At 52.1% G+C, this 13,321-nt stretch overlaps 1 protein-coding gene across 1 annotated transcript; it reads left to right on the top strand.

Moving 5' to 3' along the window:
• The first annotated feature begins 1,343 nt into the window (after nucleotides 1-1,343).
• ASB10 (ankyrin repeat and SOCS box containing 10) lies at nucleotides 1,344-12,266 on the top strand. The gene is made up of 5 exons (XM_064445303.1): nucleotides 1,344-1,656; nucleotides 6,259-6,526; nucleotides 7,109-7,613; nucleotides 8,964-9,077; nucleotides 9,344-12,266. The coding sequence occupies exons 1-5, from the start codon at nucleotides 1,344-1,346 to the stop codon at nucleotides 9,527-9,529; spliced, it is 1,386 nt and encodes a 461-aa protein (XP_064301373.1). The 3' UTR covers nucleotides 9,530-12,266.
• Nucleotides 12,267-13,321: the final 1,055 nt, after the last annotated feature.

Raw genomic sequence — 13,321 nt, 5'->3', positions numbered from 1 at the left:
CAGCCCAGGGGGCCAACTGTGCCCTGGGGGGCACCGAGCCCTGCATCGCAGCCGGGCGAGGGAGGGGATTGTCCCGCTCTGCTCCGTGCTGGGGCGGCCTCACCTTGAGTGCTGTGGGCAGCGTTGGGCGCCGCAGGACATTGAGGGTATAAAGCTACTGGAGAGTGGCCAGAGCAGGGCCATGGAGTCGGTGAAGGGTTTAGAAGGGAAACCGTACGAGGAGCAGCTGAAGTCCCTTGGGTTGTTCAGCCTGGAGCAGAGGAGGCTGAGGGCAGCCCTCATGGCGCTCTGCAGCTCCCTCCCAAGGGCAGGAGGAGGGGCAGGTACTGGTCTCTGCTCTCTGGTGACCAGGACCCAAGGGAATGGCAGGGAGATGTGCCAGGGGAGGGTTAGGCTGGGCATTAGGAAAAGGTTCTTCCCCCAGAGGGTGGTGGAGCCCTGGAACAGGCTCCCCAGGGAGGCATCACGGCACCAGCCTGGCGATATTCAAGAAGCACTTGGACACGGCCCTCAGAGACACGGTGTGAATTTGGGGTGTCCTGTGCAGGGACAGGAGTTGGACTCAATGATCCTTGTGGGTCCCTTCCAGCTCAGGGCATTCTGTGATTCTATGATTCTATGAAACATGACCCACTATGGCTGTAGGGGTGGATGGGTGCACACCCTTCCGAAGCCTGAAGATACTTGCTAACCTCTTGAGGTTTGCATGGGAGATTGTCTTCCTTATTGTCAGGAAAATTGGTTCATGTCATACGAGCTGCTTTCCCCACATTTTGCCTGCATGCCCTCCTTTATCCTGCTCAGCTGTGTCTAGGCAGCTAACGTTGCTGCCCTAGTGAAGATACTGGTTTCCCAAGAGCAGTGTGTGGGGCTTGTGAGGGGTTTTTTGGTCCCTGTGGAGTTGCTTGTGGGGAAGGCCTCTGTACTCAGTCACTTATGGCTTCTGGTACACCACGTCTGCTGTGGGCCTTTCCCTAGCTAGCCCAACTGTGATTGTCCCCACCTTGCTCTGTTTCTTCCATGTGGGAGCACAGTGCAGAGCAAACAAGCAAGCACACAGAGTGTTTCAAGGCTTCCTGCTACCCTTCTCCTGTGCCTAGTCTGTGCTGGTGATTGCATCCAGCAGCTGAAAATAAGCTGTTGGAGGGAGGGGAGGTGGTGAAGGGGAGTTGCCAGGCAGGACTATTTATACTGGGTGAGTCAGGCTTTGCCTGAATCCAGCCAGATGCTGGGGAGCTGGAACCCAAGGGCAACCTGCAAAGGACATAGCCTTGGATAAGAGGCTCTTGCCTGCAGCAGCTTGTTTACTGTAAGGTTCAGACTTCTTCTGTTTGTCCCCCGTGATGGACTGCACCTTTCCTTTCAGGTCTGCCACACGATGCTTGCTGCAGCTGGATGACGAGCAGCTGGATCAGTGGAAGTACACTCAGCATATAAGGCCCCGGTACCACCACAGCGAGCGAAGCCTGAGCCCAGCTGGCCAAGGATGCCAGAACAGCCGCTTGGAGCCACTGGAGTGCCGGGATCTGCTGGTCCAGAATGCGCTCTTCACTGGGGACCTGGAGATGGTGCGGAAGTACTTCACCAAGAGCGCAGCCATCAATCTCATCATTGAGACCAAGGGTGATGAGCTGCGCTGGACTAGCAGGAAATTTGGTGGGTGTGCAGGGCTGGGACGTGGGGGTATGGGAATTGCCCAGGATGGGACCAGAGAAAGAGGGCACCTGAGAAAAGTGTTGAGAGGAATCCCCCAGTGGTGGAGATGGTATGGTGGAAGATGGACTTGGGAAGAAAGGCTTTTGGATGAGGAAGGAGGAGTCTAGGGCTGTAGAACAAATGGTAGCAGGCTTGTTGAAGGTGCTTAGAGGCAGATCTACTGGGAAATGGTGAGAATAGGGCCCTTGGAACAGCTGCCGGAAAGGAACAACATCAGGACTGTCCTGTTAGAGATTGCTGGGATAGAGGTGAAGTATGTCTGAGGTGAAGAGAGTGTTTGGGTGAGAAGGCATCAGGTGGCATGAGGATGCGTTTCCTGCCTTATGTCTTTGGCTGGGTCTGTTACTTCAGTGTATTAGAAACTGGAGGCTGTGACATGCTTTGGGAACAGCAGAGAGATCTTAGCGGTGCATTATGGGCAGAGCTGAGCCCATATCCTGATGAAGAAACATGGCTGTGTTTCAGCCTTGTAGGCAGCTGCTTGGGAACTAAACTACAATTGCTCTCTATCTACCTGTTCTGCTGCTGTGGTGAAATCGAGGGGTGAAGCAGAGCCATTGTGATCCCTGCTCCAAACACTGACTTTGAGAAGCTGCAGGGCGGGTTGATGTGGGAGACTACCGGTGATCAGCTGGAAGGGGGGTTTGCTCTAGAACAAAAGCATCTGCTGTTTTGTTTTCTTTCACAGGCAGGGTTTGCACCCTGCGAGCTGTTCTATTCTGTGAGATAGGTTGGGCAAGCAGAGCAGAAATCTTGCCTACCAGAGAGATGGTGGAAGCAAGCTTGTCCTGAGTGACAGGAGGTAGCTGGTCATCCTTGGTGTTTCCTCCTCACTGTATCTTGCCCAGATACATCTTGTGGCTACCACACATGCTTCCACACTCTCTGGTCCTGTTTGCTTACCTTCTGATCACTGTCTTCTATGAGTCTTTCAGTAAGCAGCATAGCTGATGTGTTAAAGGGAGAGATATGCTTAGCAATCTGGAAGTGCCCATGTCCTTGCCACCGTCTGTTAGTAGTGTGGTGCAGGCAGACTCCCAGAAATTAAGATGGGGGGTGTCAGGTGTGGAGGGGCCATAACTGCACCACTCTTTCCACAGAAGGTTGGTGGCAAAAGCCCCCTGTTCCAGAATGGAAGAGCTGTGGTTGAAGGCCACTTTCCCAGAGGTGCGGGTTCTTTTGAGTGTCCTGGCACAATGCTATGGAGCACACTGAGAAAGCTTGACCATGACTGAGTGTTTTGTGGGGATCCTCACCAGCGAGAGACAAACAGATAGGGTGGGCTTGCAGATACAAGTGCTGCTACTTGTGGGTGATGAAGATCATTTACAGAGTTCCAAGATTTGTACAACCCAGGTTTTGAATTGTTACAGTCTACTTAGGATTAAAAATACAAAGGTATTAGCCTTTGTGTAACTGAAACCACTTGTCAGAAGAGTATGTATTGCACATTTTAACTCCTGTCTTATGCTGGACTGACAGATGCTTGAACAGCAAGTCAGTCTGCTTGTAAAGATTTGTGCCCCAAAGAAAACTGGACAGCTGATGTAAAACAACTTCACACAGAAATTGATCTTATCTGTGAAGTTTCAAGATGTGAAAAACCCCAACCAAACAATATCATTCATCAAGAACAGGCTAAAAATGTACTGCCAAATTTATCAGATAAGGGTATAGAACAAAACCCAAAGCAAATCTTCATGCTACCTAAGGCTTTGGTTATGTATGTTACTGGCCTGCAGGGACAGTTTCTTAAAGCTTACCCGGTCAGTGATCTTAAAAGTAGATTCTAGTGACCTGGTCTTTCCCAAGTCATCTGTATTGATATTTTAAGAAGCCCAGAAGTGTAAATTGTATGATGATACTGGCACTAACTCACACAGCCTTTTGCCTGCCTGGCAATGTTTTTGTGATTGGGAATGTCAGGCTCTCGTAGGGTAACTGCTTGTATCTTTGAGGAAATAGAGGATCCCACCAGGTGAGAGAGTCTGCCCGGTGCTTCCCTCTTTTTGCCCTTTCATGCACTACAGTGTAGCTAGCCAAGTTGGTGAAGTCTGCACAGACAGAGGATGCTGGGGACTGCCACTATAGAACTTGGTCATTTTTTTTTCATTACTGGGAAGGGTAAAGTTCCCTATCCTACACTCTTCTCTGGACCCCAGGTAATTGTTGCCTGGTGGTCTGCTGGGGTCACTTAATCTGTTTTTAACTGCATGATCTGAACAGTTCCATGACACAAAATTAAACGCTACTAGTTTTCCATGCAGTGTGATGTGTTCTTTAGAACGTGCAGTCTGAACAAAATGCACACAATGCTGGCAAAGTGTGCTGTTCTGTAAGCAAAGTAGGGGCAGGGTGGGTTTATACAACTAAGTGAGGACAGGAAAAAGACAGACATCTCAGGCGAAAGGACAGCAGTGAGGAACTCCAAGTGAGGGGACTGTCAGAGGATGGGAAAGGGAGTACTAAAACCAGGATGCAGGAGTTCTGAATTTCAAGGCTGAATTTCAAGGAAAGTAGGAAGGGGTCTAAAGGATAATTACCTTCCAAGTTTTTTGTTTCACTTGTAATGCACCGTTTTCCATTCTTGTGCTGGTTTCTGCCTCTCCTTTGTGCGGTTGTGGCCTGGGCAGCAGCTGGGTGACAGCAGGCTAGTTGGGCATGAGACTACTTCCCTCTCTGTTTTCTTAGTGATGCCCTGTCTCCATTTCTACCGTGCAGGCTACTCTGCTACCCTGCTCTGCCTGGGGGCTTTCCCTTCACAGCCAGTGACTGCAGAGATACTGCTGCCTGAGAAGAGTGTCCTTGTTGGCCTCTTGGCCCAAACGTTTGGTCACAAGGTTTCCCAGAATAGAACAGCTGAGACCTGAGCTGTACCCAGCCTGGGCCAAGCAGTGATGTGACATGTCCTCCTTCCCTGCAGAGTGCCCTAGGACAGACAGGCAGCCTGTCAGCCAGAGGACAGGGCACTAGTGGGGCTGTACCCACAGGATCAGAGCCCGGCTGGAGAGGCAGCAGCAGGTCCTGCCCTGGTTTCTGCAGAGGGTCTGGGGACTGCATCATGGGTAGCATCACGGGCAGAGGAGACAAGAGTCAGGAGCCCATTTGCACACGGAAGGTGGATGGCCCTGCCCAGGTCTACTGGCAGGCCCTGCTGACTGGGGATCAGGGGATTGTGGCCGAGATCCTCAGCAACCCTCAGAACAACCTGAGTCCCAATGCTGTGTTTGACACCAGTGACCTGGAAGAGTGGAAGAACTACCGCTTCAACTTCCGCTGGCTGAGTACGCAGGGGGGAAGTGGGCAGGCAGTGCGGCCCAGCCAAACAGGGGCTCGGAGCCTTTTGCTTATGCTGCAGGGCGTTACTATACCTGGCATTGTGTGTCATGGGTGCTTTTTGAGGAGGAGTGGGAATGGGACTGGGAGCACTGGGATGTGGTTGGGTTGCCCTGTGCTCTTTGTGGGAGAGTGTGCATGTGTCTGGGAGTGCGAGGTGCATCCAGGGTACCTGGCCCTTCTAGCAGGGGTTTGTGCAAGTGCTTGGAAATGGGCTGGGTCCCCGCATGGGGCAAAAGAGATTAAAACTCCAGGTTGTGCTCCTCCTGTGACCAGCCCTGTAGCCTGGCTCTGTCTGCCTGTTCTGTCTGTGTGCGGCCTGTGCTGGGCTGCTGGTTCTCTCTGTGGGTTGTGCTGGGTAAGGAATTGTCACAGGCCTGCGTTAGGTCCTCAGGGTGGTTCAGTGTGAACCTGGCCCTGGGAAACATAGTTGACCACATGCTGCTTCTGTGAGACAGAGGTGAGAGGGATGTAGTGTTGAACGTGTCAGACAGTCTGGGACATGATCCTCCAGACCAGCCTGGAAGGGCAGCAAGAAGCATGATTTAAGGAGCCTTTTTCCTGTAACAGCTGCAGGCTGTTTGCCAGCTGATCATACCAGCTCAGCAATGGTTCCAGCTGGGTCAGCATCTTTGAGAGTTGGCAGGTGTCAGCCTCTTGCTCTCTCCTAGGCCCTAGATGTCCATCGCTGCTGAAGCTTACTTGTCTGCACCATGCTCAGGGCTTGTCTGAGTCTCCTGTGTGTGTGGAAGCTTGCTCCAGCACCTCTTTGTTTTACTGAGGTGCTTCATACATGATGTTCTTCCCAGCCACCTTGCAGCTTTCATCCCTGCCTGTGCCCCTAGGCCCTTCACCTAACATTCTCCTGTCAACAGAAACCCTGTGCTGCATGACTGAGCTGCAGGTGAAAAGCACACCTGGGAACAGCGCCTGCCCCAAGGCTCCTGCTCCTTTGAGCTCCCTGTCAGCAAGGCTGTGGAGTCTAAGTCATCCCCAGATCTTTGCCTTTGGCAGGCCAAAGGGACCAAGGGTCCAAAGGGACCTTGCAGAGCAGGGACTGGCAGCAAGAGGCAGTCCCTTGAGGGGAAACTGGAGTCACTCAAGAGGGGATGTACATCAGGTACCCTGGGGGAAAAGGCAGGTCTGGGCCCAGTGCTTTTATGCACTGTGGCTGGACGTGGGTCCCTGACCTCTTTTTCCCTGCAGGACTGTGGTCTCTGAGCTATGAGCAGGAGCTCACCACGCCACTGCACATCACAGCCAGCCGGGGCTACACGGACTGCCTGCGGCTCCTGCTGCTCAGGGGTGCTGCCGTGAACTTTGCACCAGGGGGTAAGACTGCCCTGCATGAGGCTTGTGCAGCAGCCAAGACAGATTGCGTGCGCCTGCTGCTCGGCTTTGGTGCTGACCCCGAGGCTGTCTCTGAGGATGGCTACAAGCCCCTGCATCTCTGCAAGAGCCCGGACTCCATTGAGTGAGTTCCACCCAGGGGGCACAGTGGGCCTTCCTCCCCCTCAAGCCTCACCCTGTGTAGAAAGGGTCCCTACTCATCCCTGCAGGTGGGCTGGTGGTTGCAGCAATAGCTGCTGAATGGGGTGGCCTTACTGCCTGTTCCTGGACCAGGACAACCTCTGAAGTTGAACTTCAACTGAAGTTGAAGGTGACTTCAGGCTCAGTCCTCAGCTGATGCAGCAGAGCTTGGCGCCTCTGTCTTGCTGCCCACCAGCAATGCAGAACCAATGGTTCACTATGTGAAGCTCGGCGCATGTGCTGTGCAGACAGGCCTCTCTGGCTGTGTGGGAGCAGACTCTGGGTGTGACGACACTTGCTAAAGTTCTATGGAGAGTTAGCTAGAACTGGGATGACAGTATCTCTGCTCACCGGTCATCCTGGCTTAAAACCACTCCTCCAGGGCATGAGTAGCTGGGGTTTTTGGACTCTTGGGAAAAGTGAAAGCTGTGGGATGGTACAGACATGGGGGGTTGAGGGGGGAGGTGGGAGGTAGGATAGGAGGTGGAGAGGAGAGCCTGTCACTGTGTCATCTTGGCCCGCGTAGGTGTGTCCACCAACTGCTGCAGCATGGCGCCAGCGTGAACAGTCGGACAGAGGAGGAAGATGACACAGCACTGCATGTAGCAGCACGGCATGGCCTAACAGACCACGTCCAGCTGCTTCTGCGCTATGGGGCAGAGCTGGAGGCAAAGAATGAGGAGGGGCAGACGCCACTGAATGCTGCCTGTGCTCAGCCCCATCAACCCCTGGACATGGACCGCTACTATCGGGTCTGCCAGCTGCTGGTAGAGAGTGGTGCTAGCATCAATGCTGCAGATAGAGACCGCCAGCACCCACTGCACCTGGCCTGCAAGAATGCTAATGCTCAAGTAGCAGAGTTACTGCTGGCTCGGGGTGCCAATGTCAATGTCATGAACTACAGCGGCAACACAGCACTGCACAATATCCTGCAAGCAACTGCCTACAAACTAGAGCACCACCCAGAGCTTGTGGTGCGAGCCCTGCTCAACTATGGTGCCATCCGCATCTGGCCAGGCTCCCTCCTCAAGGTGTGGGGCTCACAGCTGTGCCCGGAGCATGGTGGGAAGGGGAGGCTGTGAACATCAGGGCCTCAGTGAGAGCAAGGATGTTTCAGTCACAGCAGGGCTTATTCTGTGCCAGCCTGCCTGCTCTCCTGCCTATCTCTTCCCAGGGGCTGGGGGAGGGAGAACTGGCATTACTAGTAAGGGATTCCCTGAAGTTTTCTCCTGGGTTATGTTCTCCTCTAGGACTCTCCTGCTTCTGTCTGCTAAGCTTTTGTGGACAGTATTTACCCAGTTTCCATAATCACTTGCCACAGAAAGTGTTGGCCCTTTTCTTCTCGGGGGATGTGTTTCCTCTTTGGGGCATACCCTCCAGCTCATACTGTCTCTGCAAGACAACAGCAAACAAGGGGTTAATTTCCTGTCTTAATTCCTGAGCAGTGCAATAATTACCCAGCCCGGAGATCAGCAGATTGCTCTCCCCTTTGGGAAAATACAGGAAAATCAACAATTAACACTAATTAATCTCCTATTAACGCCAGATAATGAGGATCACTCGTACAGCCGGAATAGACTCTGACAGCTACTGCTGGCCTGGGCCATAGGGAGTGGGAGCCAAGAGCCGGGGGGCGGGGGGAGTCTGCCTCTGTGCAGCTATGCATGGGTGGGGTGTGCTTCAAAGGCCGCGTTGGTGGTGTAAAATACACAGCAGCATGGTGTTCAAACGTGGGTATGGTGCACACCAGAGATGTGTCACACAAAATATGTATGTCTTCCTGGGGCTCTGTGTAGCAGCTAACATGGGCACAGTACTACTTAGGACATCCACTGCACACAGCACAGATGCAGGATGTCTCTGCAGCCCCATGCCAAACAGGCACGATATATCCCTGAGACCCTCTGCGTAGGCCTCAACAGAGGCATGGTACGCCTTATTCTTGCTGCGCACAAAATGGGTGCCAGTCCTTGCCTCAGAATGGTTCATGCTCTAACTAGAAAAATGTGAGGAAAGAAGCCTGGCGTAAAGCAGCATGCTGGTTGCTTATGAGCTACTTGCAGCAGTGAGGCAGATGAAGGAGATCTGCATCCCAGCTGTGTACGTTAGTCCTTGTGTCTGAGGAGAAGCTGTGGGGAACTCGGTTCTGCTGAATGTAACCGTGCCTTGGATGTTGGCTCAGCCACTCTCTTTGCAGGAATGGCGTGCTGGCATCTCCCACCATCAGTGGGTTTGATCTCCTGGGACAGCATAAGCACAGCACATTAGTTCCCTAGCTTTACGAAGACTGGTTTTGGGTGTGTGCAGCTTTTTAGGGGTGAAGGTAGGGCTTGCAGGACCCTGCCCAAAGGCTGTGTTCATCTGCTTTCTCCCTGGCACAGGTGCTGCGGTATTGCCATACCTGCCCACGTGTCATCGAGGCCCTGATGAACAGCTATGATCACGTGCGTGTCTCCGATGACTGGGTGGAAGCAGTTCCAGCGGAGGTTGTGCAGGTGAGGGAACGTATGCTGCTGGCTGGAGAACATGCAGCTGGGCTACCGCAGCATGGTGCCAGAGGAGGCTTGGGGCTGAGGGGCATTTGGGGCAGGACAGGGCTGGGGCTGAGTGGAGGTTTGCAGGGCACAGGGGTGGTATTGTTGGGGGGTAGCGAGGATGCACCATAGTGAATAAGGTAAAGGTATCTCTGGTTCTACCTCTGCTCCCAGGGTTATATCTTCAGGTTTATCTGCCTCTGGTCCCCTCTTTTCTCTTTCTGTAGAAATACCCACGTTTCTACCAGTCACTTTTCTCCCTGGAGCAAAGACCTCGCTCCTTGCAGCACCTGGCTCGCTACACACTGAGGACCTTCCTGGAGGGCCGGCTGCTTCTGGTCCTCTCTCAACTGCACCTGCCAAGTGCCTTGCACCGTTTCCTGCTACTCAGCTTCGAGGATGTTCTCTACTAAGGGCCGCGGTTCCAGTCCTACTGTGCCTTTCTGTGCAGATGTTCCATCCTTGATGGTGCAGTCTGTGCCTTCCCAGCTGACCCCTTCCCCTTGTATACCTGCCAGGCCATGTCAGTCCCCCTGTGCCAAACCTGTCACTGTGTTCCTGTCCCAGCCGGCCTTGTGCTCTGCCTCGTTCACCTATTTTGGAGTATTCTGTTTACCCATACTAATCAGGACAATCTCCATACTCACTAAGAAAACAGGAGATGGGGATCAGGGCTGTTGGTGGGACAAGCAGCAAATATGCTGCATTGATTGCAGTTTTGGCTGTAGGATATCAGTCTCCCTATCCCAAATTTACAAACTCTAACCTGAACCAGGCAGCTCTGGTGCCCTGGGTATTTGTTGGGATCCTGTCTTCACTCAAGTTATTTACAGTTTGTACCCAAAGGTGTACAAACCTACCCTGTTTTACAGCCCTGTGTAGCCATAGTTGTAATACCCTTCGAGCCGTGTTGGAAGCAGCTTCCTTCCTCCTAACTTACACAGGAGAGGGTCCACAGATAAGTTAAATAGTATCAGGGACATTGGATCGCCTTGTTTTACACCAATCGGGATCCCAATGGGATCTGACTGTTCATTCTTCTAGCCAATTCAAGTGGTAATATTATGATGTAAGTTGGTAATCAGGGTGAAAATATGATCATCCATGCCCTTTTGTTTGGGAGCCAAAATGATAAGAGAATGGCTCACGGTGTTGAGGGCTTTTGCGAGATTGACAAAGACTGCCCTCAGTGGTCGATGGTCCCTCTTAGCATTGCGCATCAGAAGCTGTAGCAGTTTTAAATTTTTGGAACGCCCAGCTGATCTTATAAATCCCCTTTGTCTGGTATTAATGGGACATGCCTTAGTTAGCCTTTCAGTTAAGGTCGTTGAAAACAACCTTAAAATGGTTGAAGTGATGGTAATAGGCCCCCAATTATTGATGTTCACCTGGCATTCCACTAAGGCTGATTTTGGTATTAGTGCAGTCCGACATCCTCTCGCCACATCAGGTACAATTCCCAACACCAGCCGTAAGCTGAAGAGTTCCATTAACTGGGTACACTGGGGATCGATCATCATAAGATCCCTCAAACTGAACCCATCTGGTCCTGGTGCTGAGTTCTTACTCATCTCTTTGATGTTTTTCGAGATTTATTTTGCCGTGACCATGGCTTCAAATGCCAGGTTGTCTGCCTGACCAACAGTCCTGAAAGCACCAAGGCCATTGAATGTTCCCAGCAACTCCCATCTAGACTTGAACACCTTGTGTACTTCATCTAGTGGTATCCTGCACCTCAGGGCTTCCACATCATCCAGGGTAATACTGACAAGCTTCCCTCTATCCAGATAAAACAGCCACTGGAATAGTAGGAATTGCCCCCTCTTCTTCATCCACTCCTTTGGTGGTTCCAAAAGAGTAGCCCTATGGGCCGACTGGTGTTTCCATATCTGGCTCGCTTTCAACATGGTGGACTTTGCAAAGAGGCAAGAATAGTAGTCTTCCACCACTTCAGCGATCAATACTGAAGTGTCTTCCTTCCCTTCAAGAACCTTTTCAAAACTTTCTCACAGACTGGGCAGTTTTTCATGTCAGCCAGTCAGAAATTGCTCTCTGATACTGGGACCTCAGTCCTCCCTCCACACATGACCCAATGTCTGTAAGATGTTTTCCTTCTGTTTCTAGACGTTCTCTCAATTCCTGGTCTTTTTCCCTTATTTTCACTGGACTCTTAACGCAGACCTTTTATCACTTACCTGCTTTGCTGTTTTTGATGGAGTATGTTCCACGATCATTGATGTTCTTGCTCTCCTCGTGGTGCTTATCCAATTTCTGCAACAGCTCCATCTCCTCCTCCAGCCAGCACTGCCAGTGTGCCCCTCTTTCAGAACGCTCTCTTGGGTGGAAGGCAACAATCTGCTCCAAGTTTCTCACAACTGGGTGGGCCAGGCGTTTGTGTTGTCCCAGGAAGATATTTGATTGGAATATTCTTCCACATTCCCCACAGACTAAGCTCTCCACCTGTCTATACCTACCAGAGTACAACTTCTGCCTTGCCTTGAAGGCTGTCCTGACAGAGCTCACCCATGTGACATATCATGCATAGCGGCATGTGCGCTCTCAGCCCTGTGCATCCATTTGTTTCTCAGAGGACACGGGGGAATGTGTGGTAGGTGTGGGGCTGAGGCCTCCCAGACAAACACTTCTCATGCAGGTGCAAAGTATAGGATTGCCCAGCTTTGCAGCTTGGGGCACCGCAGCAGTGCTTGTGCCAGCACTGAGGACTTGGATGTGGGGCGAGGAGGAAGCATGCCCTGAGAATGGCGGGTCCCCTGGGTACAGAGCAGCCAGCCCCTATGACAGCCCAGCCAGCACCTGCCAGAGCACAGTACAGGTCCACATGCTGCTCCCTGGGCAGCACCCACTCTAGGCGAGGTAAAGGGTAACATTTGTTTCTGCAATTTGAAGACACAGTTGTAAAGAAATCAAAGCACTGACCATCCTTTAAAGATTTGCTGTAAGCAAGGGAGAGGATTCTGCCCCTCTGCCCCGCTCCGTGAGACCCCCCCGCAGCGCCGCCTCCAGCTCGGGGCTCCTCAGCACGGGACAGACACGGGGCTGTGGGAGCGGGGCCAGAGGGGGCACAGAAATGCTCCAGGGGCTGGAGCCCCCCTGCTGCGAGGCCGGGCTGGGAGAGCTGGGGCTGTGCAGCTGGGGAAGAGAAGGCTGCGGGGGGACCTTATTGCGGCCTCCCAGGGCTTAAAGGGGGGCTGTAGGAAGGGTGGGGGCGACCTCTTTAGCAAGGCCTGTTGTGACAGGCCAAGGGGTGATGGTTTTAAACTAAAGGAGGATAGATTTACACTGCATGTAAGGAAAAATTTTTTACTATGAGGGTGATGAAACACTGGCACAAGTTGCCCAGAGAGGTGGGAGATGCCCCAACCCTGGAAACATTCAAGGTCAGGCTGGACGGGGCTCTGAGCACCTGATCTGGTTGAAGATGTCCCTGCTCACTGCAGGGGGTTGGACTAGATGGGCTCTAAAGGTCCCTTTCAACCTAAACCGTTCTGTGATGCACCACAGCATGAATGCTAACAGTATACAACAGGAATGTGTTCACATGTTACAGGCTTACAGAAGGTGTCAGGAAACCAGTTGTGTCAGCCTGTGTGTGCTGGTACTACTGTTGCAGCATAGAGATGGTATAACTCAAAAAGGTTTAACAATGTGCTTTATGACATCAGTGGGCAGAGAGGTGAGGTGCTGGTTCAAGGTGACGTACCAAGACTATCTGCAAAACGGGGATGAAGGCAGCAGGAGAGTCAAAGCTTTTAAAATACCTGGATAATGGTCCCCACTCTTACCAGGCTTCAGTATTGCATTTGCCTTGAACCAGAGCAAGAACCCAGCCTGAAGTCGCCACCTTCATGCTGGCTGTGCCTGCATGTCTGTTCAGGATGATCTGTTTATGGGAGCAGGTCCTGTAGTCTTATTCCCAAATTCTAATCACCACTGTATTGTGTTCATTTTTAGCCAGATGATGTCTGTGACTGGGGGAGGAGCTGAAAAAGGAGGTTCTGTCCCTTTTGGTGGCAGCACAGTCTAGAATTGCTTAGCCTGAATGGATATCTTTGGTATGAAGGCAGCCTCCAGAGCAGTACATGTGGGGCTGGTTTACTGGTCCTTTTTCTTTCCAGCACTGTCCATATGCCTGCAATAATGTATGTTCAGTAATGTGTACTCAGCCACTAAGATAATACCACTTT

This window comes from Phalacrocorax carbo, chromosome 2, assembly GCF_963921805.1.
Source record: "Phalacrocorax carbo chromosome 2, bPhaCar2.1, whole genome shotgun sequence".
NCBI classification, from domain to species: domain Eukaryota; kingdom Metazoa; phylum Chordata; class Aves; order Suliformes; family Phalacrocoracidae; genus Phalacrocorax; species Phalacrocorax carbo.
The sequence above is the reverse complement of the archived record's forward strand: the minus strand, read 5'-3'. Positions and strand labels throughout refer to the sequence as shown.